General features: G+C 35.2%; 2 protein-coding genes across 4 annotated transcripts; both read left to right on the top strand.

Moving 5' to 3' along the window:
* The first annotated feature begins 1,772 nt into the window (after window positions 1-1,772).
* On the top strand, window positions 1,773-4,835 carry LOC123192727 (protein NRT1/ PTR FAMILY 5.6-like). Of its 2 annotated transcripts, XM_044605374.1 has the most exons (5): window positions 2,018-2,157; window positions 2,350-2,742; window positions 2,893-3,110; window positions 3,192-3,736; window positions 3,831-4,835. In XM_044605374.1, the coding sequence occupies exons 3-5, from the start codon at window positions 2,946-2,948 to the stop codon at window positions 4,708-4,710; spliced, it is 1,590 nt and encodes a 529-aa protein (XP_044461309.1). In that variant the 5' UTR covers window positions 2,018-2,157; window positions 2,350-2,742; window positions 2,893-2,945; the 3' UTR covers window positions 4,711-4,835. The 2 variants fall into 2 exon arrangements, with proteins under 2 accessions (XP_044461307.1, XP_044461309.1); XM_044605372.1 differs by lacking the exon at window positions 2,350-2,742 and having other exon boundaries at window positions 1,773-2,157.
* Window positions 4,836-8,967: 4,132 nt separating this feature from the next.
* Window positions 8,968-13,877, top strand: LOC123192726 (mitochondrial substrate carrier family protein B-like). Of its 2 annotated transcripts, XM_044605371.1 has the most exons (8): window positions 8,968-9,514; window positions 10,135-10,311; window positions 10,562-10,711; window positions 10,875-10,905; window positions 11,127-11,148; window positions 11,296-11,382; window positions 11,503-11,570; window positions 13,386-13,877. In XM_044605371.1, the coding sequence occupies exons 1-8, from the start codon at window positions 9,290-9,292 to the stop codon at window positions 13,625-13,627; spliced, it is 1,002 nt and encodes a 333-aa protein (XP_044461306.1). In that variant the 5' UTR covers window positions 8,968-9,289; the 3' UTR covers window positions 13,628-13,877. The 2 variants fall into 2 exon arrangements, with proteins under 2 accessions (XP_044461306.1, XP_044461305.1); XM_044605370.1 differs by lacking the exon at window positions 10,875-10,905 and having other exon boundaries at window positions 8,973-9,514; window positions 11,127-11,228; window positions 11,312-11,382.
* Window positions 13,878-13,987: the final 110 nt, after the last annotated feature.

The following is a 13,987-nucleotide window of genomic DNA, read 5'->3' as shown; positions in this document are numbered from 1 at the left end:
TCAAGCATATTGATTTATATTAGCTGTTTTAGGACTGGTTTTTAGATGGATTTTTGTCAAGTTCATCTATTTCAGTTAAGCTTAATTCTGCAATTTTTCTCCTATGTTTGTTTCTATTCTTTGTCATGCTAGTTAACTTATTTGCTTATATCATGGATAAGAATTTGTAACTAGTGCTTGAAAGAATTTCAAGATCAAAGGTTGAAGGGATTTTAGCTTAAAAGTTCAAAGGAAATTTGAATAATAAAGTGTGATACTTAGAGTGTTTCCAACATAAGGATAGACTTCTATCATTGGAGAGTCTAAAAACTATATAAGTGAACAACGAATATTTATTTGTTTGTTAATTCTTGTTTGTATTTGATATTGAATTCATTTTTTAACGAATTACTTGAATTAAACTTGGTTTTATGTGCATAGAGATTACGTTCAATCTTAGTCGAATTATGTAAAAATTTGTTGTCCACTTTGTTTTTTCTTGCTCTTACCTTGTTTGGGTTGAATATGTTGTTTGATTGTTATGAGTGACATCTCATATCCAACTTATTCTTAGCTCAACACAACCTAGCTAACCAAACTCATATCACTCACCAAAGAGAATGTCAGAAAAGATGGAATCTATAGCTAAATCTTAAATATATATTAGTTTAATTTTGCTTTTGGACTTTTCAGTCCAAGATAAGTATAATAATTTAGCCTAAGCATCCACCTTTTAGTTTTCTAATATAAAGCTAAGAACCTTTTTGAATGAATAAACAGAAGTTACAAAGTTGCAGCCAATAGAACCAGCTTGACATTGATTGTAAGAGTAAAAATTTTTATCTTCTTCTGGCAACTCATTTTTATGCTTTAATTATTGGGTACACTTAAGTTTCCAGCTTATCTCTACAAAGAAGATAAAAGTATAAAAAGAAAAAAAATACCAAAGTAAATCTGTGTTGAACATGCAACCAATACTATCTCAGAATATATATACAGTAAGAACCTAATAAAGAATGGTGCTAAAGACAAATAATAACTTAATAATCATACTTTGTTCCAAAATAAACTAAAAAATTATTCGTAATTATCCCATTTAAGCTTGACCAGTTGGTTTATTTTGGAACAAGGAGTCATGATTTGTATGCAGAACCATTCTTTATCAGGTTCTTACTGGATATATGCTCAGAAATTATTGTTGTAGGTGTTAATATAGATTAACTTTGGAAGTTTTATTCTGTTACTTCTATTGCTGGTTGGGATGATACAGAATCCAATGCAAGTGCAGTTGATTTGCTCAGAGCCCCCTAACCATCCAAATGAGCTAGTTTTTCACTTGTTGAAGAAGATTGTGATTAGTGACAAATAAATAAAGGAGAATCTAATGGGCTGATCTTGACCAAACATCATAGAAAATAGGCACTTGTGCAAAGATTTTGTATATCCTTCAAACGGTGGGTAAAATATAAGAAAGAAACCACATTCTAGCAGCATAGCTTGGACCAAACAGAGAAAGTTAGACCATATCTTCCTATTTTTCTTAGGAGTGTACATTCAAATTTTAACATACACGTGTTACAGTTTGAAGTGTTTTTATCTTAACATTTTCAAATAATATGAGATAAATGCACAAATTTAACATCTTGTATATATTCTACTGCTATGTGATTTGCTCGTATGTCTGACAAAAAAAGCAAACTTTTTGACTTTTGAGATATAATTGCAGATCAAGGTATGGAACATGGTTGAGCATCGATATTTTATCATCTTTGCCTGATTAACAAACGACAAACTTGAGTATACTATCGATCTTTTTCACGGAACCAGGGATGGAATTAACTTTTGTTCAACATTTTACTTGCAATTTCTCTTTCTTCTTAACATAGTGGAGGCTGCCCGAGTAACCAATAGTAAGTAAACAATTCTCCTACTATAAAAGCAAGGAATGCCCACCACCCAAACGCACACAAAAATAAAGCCTCTCTTAGTTTATCCTGGTTCAGTGCTTTCTCTAGTTTGAGTAATCTGTCATTATTGAAGATATGGAGCCGGAAGTGGAGAAGATAAAGAGAGAAAGTGATGAAGAGATATGGGTTCATGATTCATCTGTGGATTATAAAGGAAATGTTCCACTCCGAGCTTCAACCGGTGTATGGAAAGCCTCTCTATTTATCATAAGTAAGATTAATTTAATTTTTCATATTCTCATCATCTTGTTTCCAGCTTCTCTTCCATGTTTAGATGGTGAAGTTTACGTTACTTTTTACCTAAACTTAAACATAATCATGTAATGTTTTTTTGTTTATTGTTATATGATTATTATTGTTTGAATGAAGCCCACATCTGACCAACTTTTTTTCTCCTGAAAAGAGGTTTCTTCTACGCAATAAAGCTGCAGTGCTGGTAACTTTATTAGGATGGGCTCGTCTTTGTAGGCATAGAACCTTGCCAACATTGTTGATGTTTGAAAGCTGTTTTGTTAGTTTTAAATACGGAGTGCTAAAGGGCAGGCATACTGCCTAGGATGAAAATCCCTGCTTCCCTGTCATTTCAGGTTTTTTTTACACCAAGGAAACTATACAAGGAATATATCAAAAATTGAAGGAAAAAGGAAAACGGTGTACAATAGAGACAAAATATAAGTAAAATTTAGAAGATAAATCAAATAATTGAACAGGGAAAACATTCCCCACTGTGCTGGTCTACATTGATCTGTTCTAGTCAATGGGTTAATTAGACATTACCCCTGTAAAACTTGTTCAGGTTAGTATTTTTTTTTAGCACCAGATCTAAATCGTTTCTGATTATGCAAATTTAGTAATTACCTAAACCCAGAATTTAATTTGTTAATTATTGGCCTAATTTCAAAGTAACAACATTAACTTTTGTATGTTTTACTTGATTTTGGAGCAGCCATTGAGTTCAGTGAGAGGCTAAGCTACTTTGGATTAGCCTCAAATCTCATCATGTACCTCACCAAAGTGCTTCACCAAGATCTTGTAACAGCAGCAAAGAATGTGAATTACTGGACTGGAGTCACAACATTGATGCCTCTCATTGGAGCTTATATGGCAGACACTTACACAGGCCGCTTCACAATGGTTCTGCTTTCTTCTCTTATCTATCTTATGGTAAGCATTTAAAAACGGTTTATTCATTACCTTTTTTAAAATAAAATTTTTGGTTAATATAATCGGGTATAATTTGTCCAGGGTTTAAGCCTCTTGACCATGTCTCAGTTCATTCCAAGTTTAAAGCCCTGCAATTTAAGAGTGTGTCAGCGGGTAAGGACTGTCCATGAAGTGATATTTTTCCTTGCAATGTATTTTATATCAGTTGGAACAGGGGGGCATAAGCCCTGCTTAGAGAGCTTCGGAGCAGATCAGTTTGATGATAATCATCCAGAAGAAAGAAAGAGGAAGATGTCTTACTTCAATTTGTGGAACATTGCTCTTAGTTGTGGGCTCTTCCTTGGTGTAACCGTTATGGTTTATGTGCAAGACAATATTGGATGGAACATTGCAAGCCTTATTCTCACCATAACAATGGCAGTGACAATAGTCACCTTTTACGTGGGAAAGCCTTATTATCGATATCGGCTATTAGAAGGAAGCCCTTTAACGCCTCTGTCACAGGTTTTGGTTGCAGCCATAAGGAAGAGGAAATTGCTTTATCCGTCCAATCCTTCTCTTTTATATGAAGTCCCCAAGTCAAAGGTGTCTCCTGCAAGGCTCCTGGCTCACACAGATAGGCTAAGGTAAGCAAGTATAATATTTATGCTTTAACGTTTTTCAATTGGTGATGAATGTATTGATTAATTTATGCTATAATGTCCTTGTTTTGATCCACAGGTTCCTAGACAAAGCTGCAATAATTGAAGATGAGGAAGGCATTGTAAATGAGAAAAGTCATAATCCCTGGAGATTGGCAACAGTGACAAAAGTTGAGGAGTTGAAGCTTGTTTTAAATATTGTTCCCATATGGCTAACTTCGTTACCATTTGGAATATGCGTGGCCCAAACTTCAACATTATTCATTAAACAAGCTGCTGCAATGAACACAGAAATCAGCGAGCAGATAAGTATCCCGCCAGCCACCACTTCCTCTTTTGCGGCCGTTGCAATGATAATTTCCATTGCCATCTATGAGAAAGTACTTGTTCCATATATACGGAGAGTCACGGGCAATGAGAGAGGGATTAAAATCCTTCAAAGGATTGGTATTGGCATGGCACTTGTAGTTTTGGGAATGATTGTTGCAGCCATTGTTGAAAGAAAAAGGTTAAGCATTGCTAATGAAGAGAAAATTCAGGGCGAAAAACATGGAATCTCCATGAGTGTGTTTTGGCTGGCTCCCCAATATGGGATTCTTGGCATAGGAGATGGATTTGCTTTAATAGGCTTGCAAGAGTATTTTTATGACCAGGTTCCTGATTCAATGAGAAGTTTGGGTATAGCTTTTTATCTAAGTGTGATTGGACTTGGGAGTTTCTTAAGTAGTTTTCTCATCACAATTGTAGATCATATCTCAGGAAAGGGTGACAAAAGCTGGATTGGCAAGGATATAAACAGTAGCCGTGTGGACAATTTCTACTGGTTGCTGGCTGCATTGAATGGGCTGAATTTGTGTATTTTTGTTTACTTGGCAAAGAAATATACTTACAAAAAGGTTCAAGGCAGGATAGTTGCAGCTGATTGCAATAAGACTGATCAAGCTGAGTTAATGCCCTGATATATTTCTTTATCTATGATTATGATGGCAAACTCATGTAAATTCTGTAAATGATAAAGCTATTGTTCACATTTATTTTTTATGTAAATCACTTTATTCAACTAATAAATATCCGTAACTTACCATTTTCGAGGTTCCAGAGACCTTAGAATCATAGATGGTAGATGCCAAAGACTTGTTTTTACATTTTTTAAAATTTACCAGTAAAATTTACAGGACTGCAAAATGAAATCGCCATGGAGCACCATGTCAATTGGCTTCTAATAAAGCCCCAAGCTGCTAGTTTTATTCAAATTCAGACACGCACACAAAGAGCTCCTGCATAAGAAGTAACACTGAGCCTCTGTCTAGCAAGTTGGATCGAGATAAAAAACAATTCATTGTCACTTCATTTCTTAATCAGCCATCATCTTCTCTCTTTGTTCTAAGGCTTCATTCATGGCAGAAAATCTTGATCAGCAGTCCCATGTGCCCCCAACAAAACAGAAGGAACAAGCTTAGAATCACCACTCATACCAACCAAGAACAACCTTCAAGACCCACATCCTCGGCCTCGCCAAAATTTCAAACAACACTGCATTCACTCTATCAAATCAACCCACCAACACTATCACCATCTTCTTCTTTTTCTTCACCACACATTCTATACCCCGGCTCTGTCCAAAGCTTCTTAACTGATTTTAATCACCAGCACTTTGCACCACTTCACCCTTCTTCTTTAAACTTGAATGCACAACAATTTGACCCAGTTTCAGTTTTTGCAGATCTCTTGAAGCTCATAGGTGATGCTAGACGTTTGGTTCCTTAGGTCCATTTACAGGCTACGCTTCCATATTAATGCATTCAAAATTTTTAGGGCCTGCACAACAGATTCTAGATGACTTCTATGGTTGTATATATTTAAAGCATCGGACTTTCAAATGGATGGTTTTAAACAAAGAAAACTGTCTGGTTAATGAGAAAACAATGGAAATGAATAAGGTGCCAGAAAAATAGTATCTTTTCCATAAAGTTCCCTTAGGTAGGTAGATTTTATAATGACACATTGTACTATACACGATTTTATTTTACCAGAAGATGTGGCTATTATCTGTTACAAGAAATGTGTTCAATGTTAAGAAGATAGATTCTTGTGCAGAGTAAACGTCTCTTCTCTTTGTTTCAGTTGAACTGAATGCATGAAAGTGAAGCTGAAGATGATTTGATTGTTCTGTGTATAAATTAGTCATCTTGGGGTAAGATGCCTGATTTATTTTACCAACAGCAGTAGGCATTACGAAAAGGTTTTTGTTCTATTTCGTTTCCCCAGTTAACATCCTAATGACCAATGGAAGAAGAAGAAGCTTGTTTGTCTTTGAATTTAGAGAGAGTTGTCACAGAGGGAATGGCAAAGTAATGGATTTAGGCACTATTAGGAAGATGTATAATTATGTTATTGAACTTCAGATAAAACAGTGCTCTAAGACCACAAAATCAATGCATAACAAAGTTATTTCTGTCATCAGGTTTACAGGAAATACAAGCTATACCGCCAACAGATGCGTCAGTTTTTGCATCCTTTGAAACTGCGGCTGGCCAGCTCCATACATATCATTTGCTTTGAACGCTATATCTAAGGATTTTAGTTACCTGAAGAATGCGATAATGGACCAAATTGTGGTCTCTGATTAAGAAAAGCAAATGGTGACCCGGCAGACTGGTCTATCAAGGACTCCGGTGAATAGTCTTTTATGTTAATTTTGTGATCAAATTCAAGCTGGAATCATTGTTGCAAATTTTGTGGGCAGGTTTCCAATAGGTTCATTAATGCAAGAGTGTGGAGGCCGATGGTGGAAGAGATGGATCTGCTTGATTCAGAGCAGAGCGCTTAAGGACCAGCAGAAGCTGTCAATGCTGATGGTGTTCATTTGAAGTCGCATCAACTAAACATAAGCGCTTCTGAGAAATTTCTTGATACCTCACAAACTGAAACGGATCAACAAGTTCCAACTAAACGCCGCAGAAAAAATGCGCCCAAATGTCTAAGAAGAACGAGGAAGACAAACATGCCACTCAGTTATTTGCCAAGCATTCATCCCAGCGGTGGTGGCAATGGAAGCAGTGGCGTTTCTCTGGCACTGGGCCTCCACCAGAACGATGGAAATGAGTTGTCTCAGCCCTTCCTAATAGCCATTCTACACCATTTCAACGTTGGAATGGATGTTGCGCTGGATATGACAGCAGGATTTGAAGCTCAAAATCAGCAATCTTGAAAAGGGTCTACAAGGGCCGCTAAGCTAAAGTATTTATTTGACTACTTACATTGCCTGTAATTAATTTCATTTTGCTTAGTTGTGTTCTGGTAAAATCTTGATCACACAAGTTGTTATCAATCATGAATAAAGTACATAAACTAGGATTGCGGGAAATCTCTTTGCTTACTTCTTGTGTGAATTAGGTTTACCATTAAGCAAGGAAATGCAAGTTAATTAGATTTTTTATTTCTTTCGAAGCAATAAACTAGAGCTGGAATAGACAACTATTAGTTTAATGGGAAAGAAGGCATAACTAAGAAGCACTTAAGTTCAAAGTTCTTGGTGGCATTCCAAGATGTCAATATCTACAACAAATCACGAGGTAGAAAAATTCGATGGGGTAAGCAATTTTGGTTTATGGAAGATAAAGATGCAGGCCTTGCCTGGAAACATGAGTCTTGAGGAGGCTTTAGATGGAGAGAAGAAGAGAGGGATTCAATTTCGGTAGAGATGGTAGATGTTGCATCCAATTCAAATGAGCTTCAGGAAAAGACAGTCGCGAGAGATGGACATGGAGTGGGGCTAGCGGTGAGAAGTAGTGCTGAGAAACACCATAAAAAAGCTAAGGAAAGATCAAAGAGTAAATAGAACCATAAACAAGAATTGGTTTAAATTTTATGAAACTAGCAATGAAAGGCAAGTGCCACTTAGGAATAACAAGGCATACAAGGTCATAAGTATTGAAATTGGTAGAATCAAATTATATGAGAGTGTGGAGAGGATTCAGAAGGTTGTCCATCACCAAAGCTTAAGATAACCCTATTTTTTTAAGAATGCTATACTCACGTGAGTATTTGATAAGACTGAATTTAAATTGAATTAAATTCAAATTTATCTAAACTTGAGTTTGACTCACTCAGTAAAACTCAGTCAAGTTTAAGATTATTTCATGAGATCATTTTTTATCATCTCTAATAACAATTCTACGTAAAATTTTAGGAACATACAAACGTCTTTCCTAATTTTTATTCAAGATTTTTTTATTGGAAAATTTTTAATTATAATTAAAATAAATAAAGAAAAATTGACGCGTGATATAAAATGTCAAATGAAAGAAAAACATTTCACAACATATGATTAATGAAACAGAAAATGTAGTGATGTAATAAGTAATGACACGACAAAGAAAGGGTAAAAGGTTCGTCTTTGCTCCTAATTCATGATAAGGGAAGGAGGGCTTCATTTCCAAATATCATCACAATCACATAAATTACAAAGTGTTTTTTACATTGTTGAAAACGTGGTCAAATAGTTGAAAAGAATATATATATATATTTGGGTGACCGTGCAACTCATTAGAGATAATTATTGTATTAATTAAATAAGTTAAAAATGATTTATTGTAATATGAGATTAATTAACTTTGAGTTATTTGTGTTATAACTTTTCATATGTAAGAAATTATATTATTTAAATTCTAATTTTTCAAAAAATAATTTTTTCCCTTATCACTTAGGCAAACTTTGGGGTCAGTATTTTGATATATTGGAATGTTGATATAAAGAACTTTATAATAAAGAAATATTAATGCCCTTCTATATCATTTAAAAGATTAATTTGGTGGGTTTAATAGATAGATATTTGTAAACGAAAAACTGTCTAAACTTGGCTCGGCCATGTTCCACCGATGCTACGTGGCATTATTGCAGTGGACAGCTTTGCTAACCGACTTTAAATTTCTATCGTTACACCTAATCTGCATTTTAGTAACTCAACTTGTAAGAATATTCTCAGTAAAAATCCTCGGACAACCCATAATAACAAATATCCTACACCCGTTAGCACCAGAGCAACAGCAGATACTGCACCAAAAATCAACACGTCATCACATTCCAAATGAGTCCATCCTAGTTATTGCCACGTAGCATCATGGTCTCACATTGAGAATTTGTGAAGTCTGTTAGTTGAGATTGACGATAACGCAAGCGCTAACCCCTGACCATCCAACTTAAAACCAAATCTCACTCTTTTCCTAAAAACGATGCCGTTTGGATCCGAAATCCTTTTCTCTCCTACGGTTACGCCCAGGAAAGAAGAGCTTGACATTTGCGCACAAAGAAGAAAAAAATAATCGACTTTTGTCCCAAACTTTGAAATTTCAAATTTTTACTGTCATTTGGTACTCTTCATAAATGGGTTTAGAATCTTTTTCTTGTTTATTTTGTTGCAGTAACTATTGTTGATCTTTCTTCATAGCCAAGCACTCGGCTTTGTTCAATTATCGGGAAGAAATCTCAGATAAAAGAGGAGTTTTATTATTATTATCATTATATTGGTGTTAAGAGATGCAAACAGAAGCGAGAATGGGGGTGGTGGTAGAGGGAGGCCAGAGAGGTTTGAGTTCAGGCCATGGAAGCGTAAGTGTTGATAAGTTATCACAACAGAAACGACAAATGTTGCAGAGTCAATCTCAGATCGGCACTGTATCACAGCTACTTGCAGGAGGTGTAGCTGGTGCTCTTAGTAAGACCTGTACGGCTCCTCTTGCTAGGCTCACCATTCTCTTCCAGGTTTGTTTTTTTGGCTTTCTCGTTTGTGTTTTTGTGGATGATGTTTGTTTTGTATCGGATTCGGGTTTTTTTAGTTGAGATTGTATACCGTTTGATGTTTGTTTTGGGTGGAGAAATTTTTGGTGGAAGTGATTTTGGTTTGTTGTTTATGATAGTTTTCGGTGTCTACGAATACTTATTTGGTTTGTATTAAGAGTTGATGTTATGATATTTATTTTTAAACTTTCTTTCATTTCTTTAATCGAATTTTTAAGTTGAAGATAATTGAGGCGGGGTTGAATAATTTAGATTATGATAATCTAAAGTATATATTAATAATAATATTAAGTGCTTAGAGAGTGAGGATACGATAGCAAATGGTTGATGTTTATGATATGGAATGTATATGTTGAAGTGATGTTTAGAGATATAGAACTGCCATGTTGGAGACTATGGATTTTAGAAGCTTTGAAATGAATCTTAAGGTGGGATTGTAGGTGCTAGCTTTGAAATTAGACTGACATTCTTTTGCAACTGGACTTGTCTTATTGGTTGATGTGTAACTGATTTTGCAAATCATACTTGTTTCATTGATATCATCATTCAATTTTCAGTTTTTAATTTTTTTTCTGTGCAAGTAGGTGCAAGGTATGCGCTCTGATGCTGTAGCATTAAGGAAGGCTAGTATATGGCGTGAAGCTTCACGAATAGTTAATGAAGAAGGATTCAGGGCTTTCTGGAAAGGGAATCTGGTTACTATTGCACATCGTCTACCATACACTTCTGTTAACTTTTATGCTTATGAACACTATAAAAAGGTTGGTCTAATACAAACCAAATAAGCATAAACATTAAAGTTAAAAGAAAAAAATTAATATTAATACGAGTATGGCAGTTCTTTATGCAAAATGAATATTAATACAAACCAAATAAGCATAAACATTAAAGTCAACAGAAAACAGTTAAAATGCAAAATGAATATTAATACAAATCAAATATTAATATGACCACATCAGCTGATGCTTTTACTTTTTTTGTCCTTATAACTTAATTCTTTCTGTGTGGCAGTTACTACAAGTGATTCCGGGATTGCAAAGCCATGGGGGAAATATGGGTGCTGATATCTGTGTGCATTTTTTAGGCGGTGGTTTGGCAGGACTAACAGCAGCATCTGCTACATATCCTTTGGATCTTGTAAGGACACGCCTTGCAGCTCAGGTAAGATTAGGATGTTCTTGATGATGTTCTGCCAAGAACGAAAATGTTTTACTTTCTTCTTATGTTTTGTATTAAAGCAATGCATAAGATTCTCAAATGTTAAGTTACTGTTTGGGAATGTAGCACTAATTTTTTTGTGGTGTTACTGAATTTTTATATGCAGAGCTTAAATGTTCATTTTACTATTTTGAAAGGTTAGTGGTCACTGGATGAACTGTTGTTTCTTTGTATTCTTTCACATGGAATTCATGTTTTGGGTTTTAGACTCAAGGCTACTATGAACTGGATGAATGAATTGTTTGCCTAACTTCTGGATTTAAACTACAGTGATTTTAGCTGTTTTCCTCCATCACTTGTACTTCTGCATTTGCTTCATCAACTACTTATCTACTTTTTTTTTTTTTTTTGGTTACAGACAAATGTGATCTACTACAGAGGTATTGGGCATGCTTTTCAAACTATTTGCAGAGAGGAAGGAGTTCTGGGCCTCTATAAAGGACTTGGTGCAACACTTCTTGTGAGCTTCTGTTGTTTTTTTAACTTTATGCTGATATGATTTCTGTTTTTGTGTGTAATGACTGCAGTTTGACATTGATGCAGGGTGTTGGGCCCAGCATAGCAATTAGCTTTTCAGTTTACGAAACATTGAGATCTTTTTGGCAGTCACAGAGGTGATCACTCGATAATTTGATTCAGCAATTTAAGGGTTTCAATATTGCCTTCTTATGATCATTGCTGCTTGCATCCATATCTTCTCTATTGACAATTCTTTGTTTTTTCTTTTACACCAGACCTCATGATTCTACTGTGCTGGTTAGTCTAGCATGTGGTAGTGTATCAGGCATTGCATCATCAACAGGTGACTAATCTTGGACCTGCTACCTTTGATGTTTCTTGCTATTTTGACTGAGTTATCTGTAATTATCTTCGGTTTCTTGTTGATATATGTTGTAGTGTAATTTGGCCTACTACCAGAACCTAGTATTGCTATCTGGTAAATTGTCATATCATGTTTTTCCTCCCGTTTGTGCCAGTAATTGCAATGTTTTGTTTGAGTGGTTCCTTTTGGTTATTTGTTTTTTATATTACAAATTGTTGTTTTGTGGTAGTTTGTTATCATATATCCCATGTGTAAGCCATGAGTTCATGGTCCTGAATTTTAACTTCAATGTCAGATTTTAATTAGCGGTGTTATTTTAGTTAAAAACCTTCTTTTTAAATACTTATGTAAGTTTGATCAGAAAATGTTAATTTACATGTATAGAAGTTAATATATCTAGCTGTTTATCATGCTTTGCAGAGATGGAGATTATGGTGAAGGCTCTGCATTAAGCATCTAACCAAGACTGACCCCTACTAGAGCCAGAGACCAAGGGTACAATAGTATTTTGTCTGGCATTTGAGAAATTTAGTAAGGAAAATACCAAAAATTTACCGTTTCTATCAGTTTCCTGACTTAAAATCTTATCTGTGAAGATCTAGTTTGGATTAACTGCATCTCCAACATTTCTTCAATAAATTGTGCCCCCAAGCATTGCAGTTGGTTCCATCATAGGGTGGTGGTACTATTCTCAGGTGAACCTATGCTGTTGTATCATTTACCGACAATGAAAGAGTGAACCAAATTTAAAATAGAGGGGTCCCTGGTGATGAATTCATGTAAATAGGTTAAAATTGACAACTTCATTCAAATTATATACTAACCATGCCTCCTGTTTGATAAGTTCCACTATATTTTCAAATGCATGGAACAATAGGCAGAGTACAGTGGGATTTTCTATCCATAGTTCTATCACAGGCTGGCCCTGGTTGACAGAAATGCATATATGATTTTGCATTCACGTGAGGCCTAAACCACTTATCAGGCGGTGTTAATCCACTTGGATTTGATGTGTTGCATTTGTAATAACATTGTTGTTACCAAAAAGATAGGATTATGTCTTGACATATAATTTTCAGAATGAATATTTAGCTGCAAAAATATTTGACATAGCTTGTATGTTAGTAAGTTTATCAACTCTGAGAATACTAAACTTTTGAGCTGCAAAGATCTGCCATATAGTGCCATTGCAGCTCCAGTCATCAATATACTTCTCTGCAGTTCAATTATCATCCTCAAAGTGAGTAAAGTATATGAATAATTTTTATGTTTTTGTTACATTTAAATGGGTTTGTCCTGTTCGAAATTGATGTTTCATCATACTGTTGTCATCACTGTGTCTGCATTTTGTTTCAAGCTACTGGTGAGTTTACAGTAATCGGAAGAAAGCTATCAACTGATCATTTGGTGCCCCTGCTGGCCAGTGGCCTGTGCCAGCAGCAGGCCAACATCTTGAACTGGCTTGCTGTTAATCTGCGATTTTTAATGATTAACCAGTGGATTACTGTTTAAATAAATCTTAAGTCTGAATATTTCAAACATAAAAAGCTATGAGGTAAGTTTTAATTTCACTATATTATGTTTTTGTTGATATAGTGGTGTTGTTATTCAATATTTTTTGTATGATTACACTTTGTATGCTTTACACTTCATTGAATAAATCTTTTTAACAGTTTATGCCCACGAAAATTCATTAACATTGATAAGCAGGTAGTTACATTCTGATACTGATACTTCCTCATCGTGTTACACTATGTATGTACCTTTTTAATTTGTTATTGGTATAATTTGCAGCAACATTTCCTCTGGATTTGGTGAGGCGTAGGAAACAATTGGAAGGGGCAGGTGGTCGAGCAAGGTTGTACACAACTGGCCTTTTTGGTATATTTAGGCACATAATCCAGACTGAAGGGTTTCGTGGTTTGTATCGTGGGATTTTCCCAGAGTATTACAAAGTGGTTCCTGGTGTTGGTATATGTTTCATGACCTACGAGACACTAAAGATGCTTTTAGCTGATGTTAGTGCCCGCATATAGCTCTTGCCATTAACTCTTGGAACTTCCAGTCTGCGACCACTAGAATGAGGCGCATGAGCTAGTATGTAATAGTGTAGCTGATTAAGTTTCATGTGATTTCTCATTGCAGTCAATTACATGAGGCTACAGTGAGCATAAATTTTTCCATGTATAGATATTGAAGAATAAACTACCTTATCAAACGTATCTGGTATTGTTGTCGTCACAATTCTCAAATACATCATTCTGATGGGAGATTGATTCATAGTCATACCTGTTTATTAGCAACAGTTTTTTACCTCCCAATGTTCTAACTTAAACAACCAGTCTTTAGTGACTTCACTTGGTAAACCCAAGTTTACTTGGTGAATCCTGATTCGA

Source organism: Mangifera indica, chromosome 12, assembly GCF_011075055.1.
Source record: "Mangifera indica cultivar Alphonso chromosome 12, CATAS_Mindica_2.1, whole genome shotgun sequence".
NCBI lineage: Eukaryota > Viridiplantae > Streptophyta > Magnoliopsida > Sapindales > Anacardiaceae > Mangifera > Mangifera indica.
This window is presented reverse-complemented; position numbering and strand designations above follow the sequence as displayed.

Excerpts from the sequence above, each read along its gene's own strand:
- LOC123192727 (XM_044605372.1), top strand. The coding sequence starts at position 2,022 with ATGGAGCCGGAAGTGGAGAAGATAAAGAGAGAAAGTGATGAAGAGATA. Across the intron at positions 2,158-2,892 it reads AGCCTCTCTATTTATCATAA|CCATTGAGTTCAGTGAGAGG; the intron begins GTAAGATTAATT and ends ATTTTGGAGCAG. Across the intron at positions 3,111-3,191 it reads CTTCTCTTATCTATCTTATG|GGTTTAAGCCTCTTGACCAT; the intron begins GTAAGCATTTAA and ends TAATTTGTCCAG.
- LOC123192726 (XM_044605370.1), top strand. The coding sequence starts at position 9,290 with ATGCAAACAGAAGCGAGAATGGGGGTGGTGGTAGAGGGAGGCCAGAGA. Across the intron at positions 9,515-10,134 it reads GGCTCACCATTCTCTTCCAG|GTGCAAGGTATGCGCTCTGA; the intron begins GTTTGTTTTTTT and ends CTGTGCAAGTAG. Across the intron at positions 11,383-11,502 it reads TCTTTTTGGCAGTCACAGAG|ACCTCATGATTCTACTGTGC; the intron begins GTGATCACTCGA and ends CTTTTACACCAG.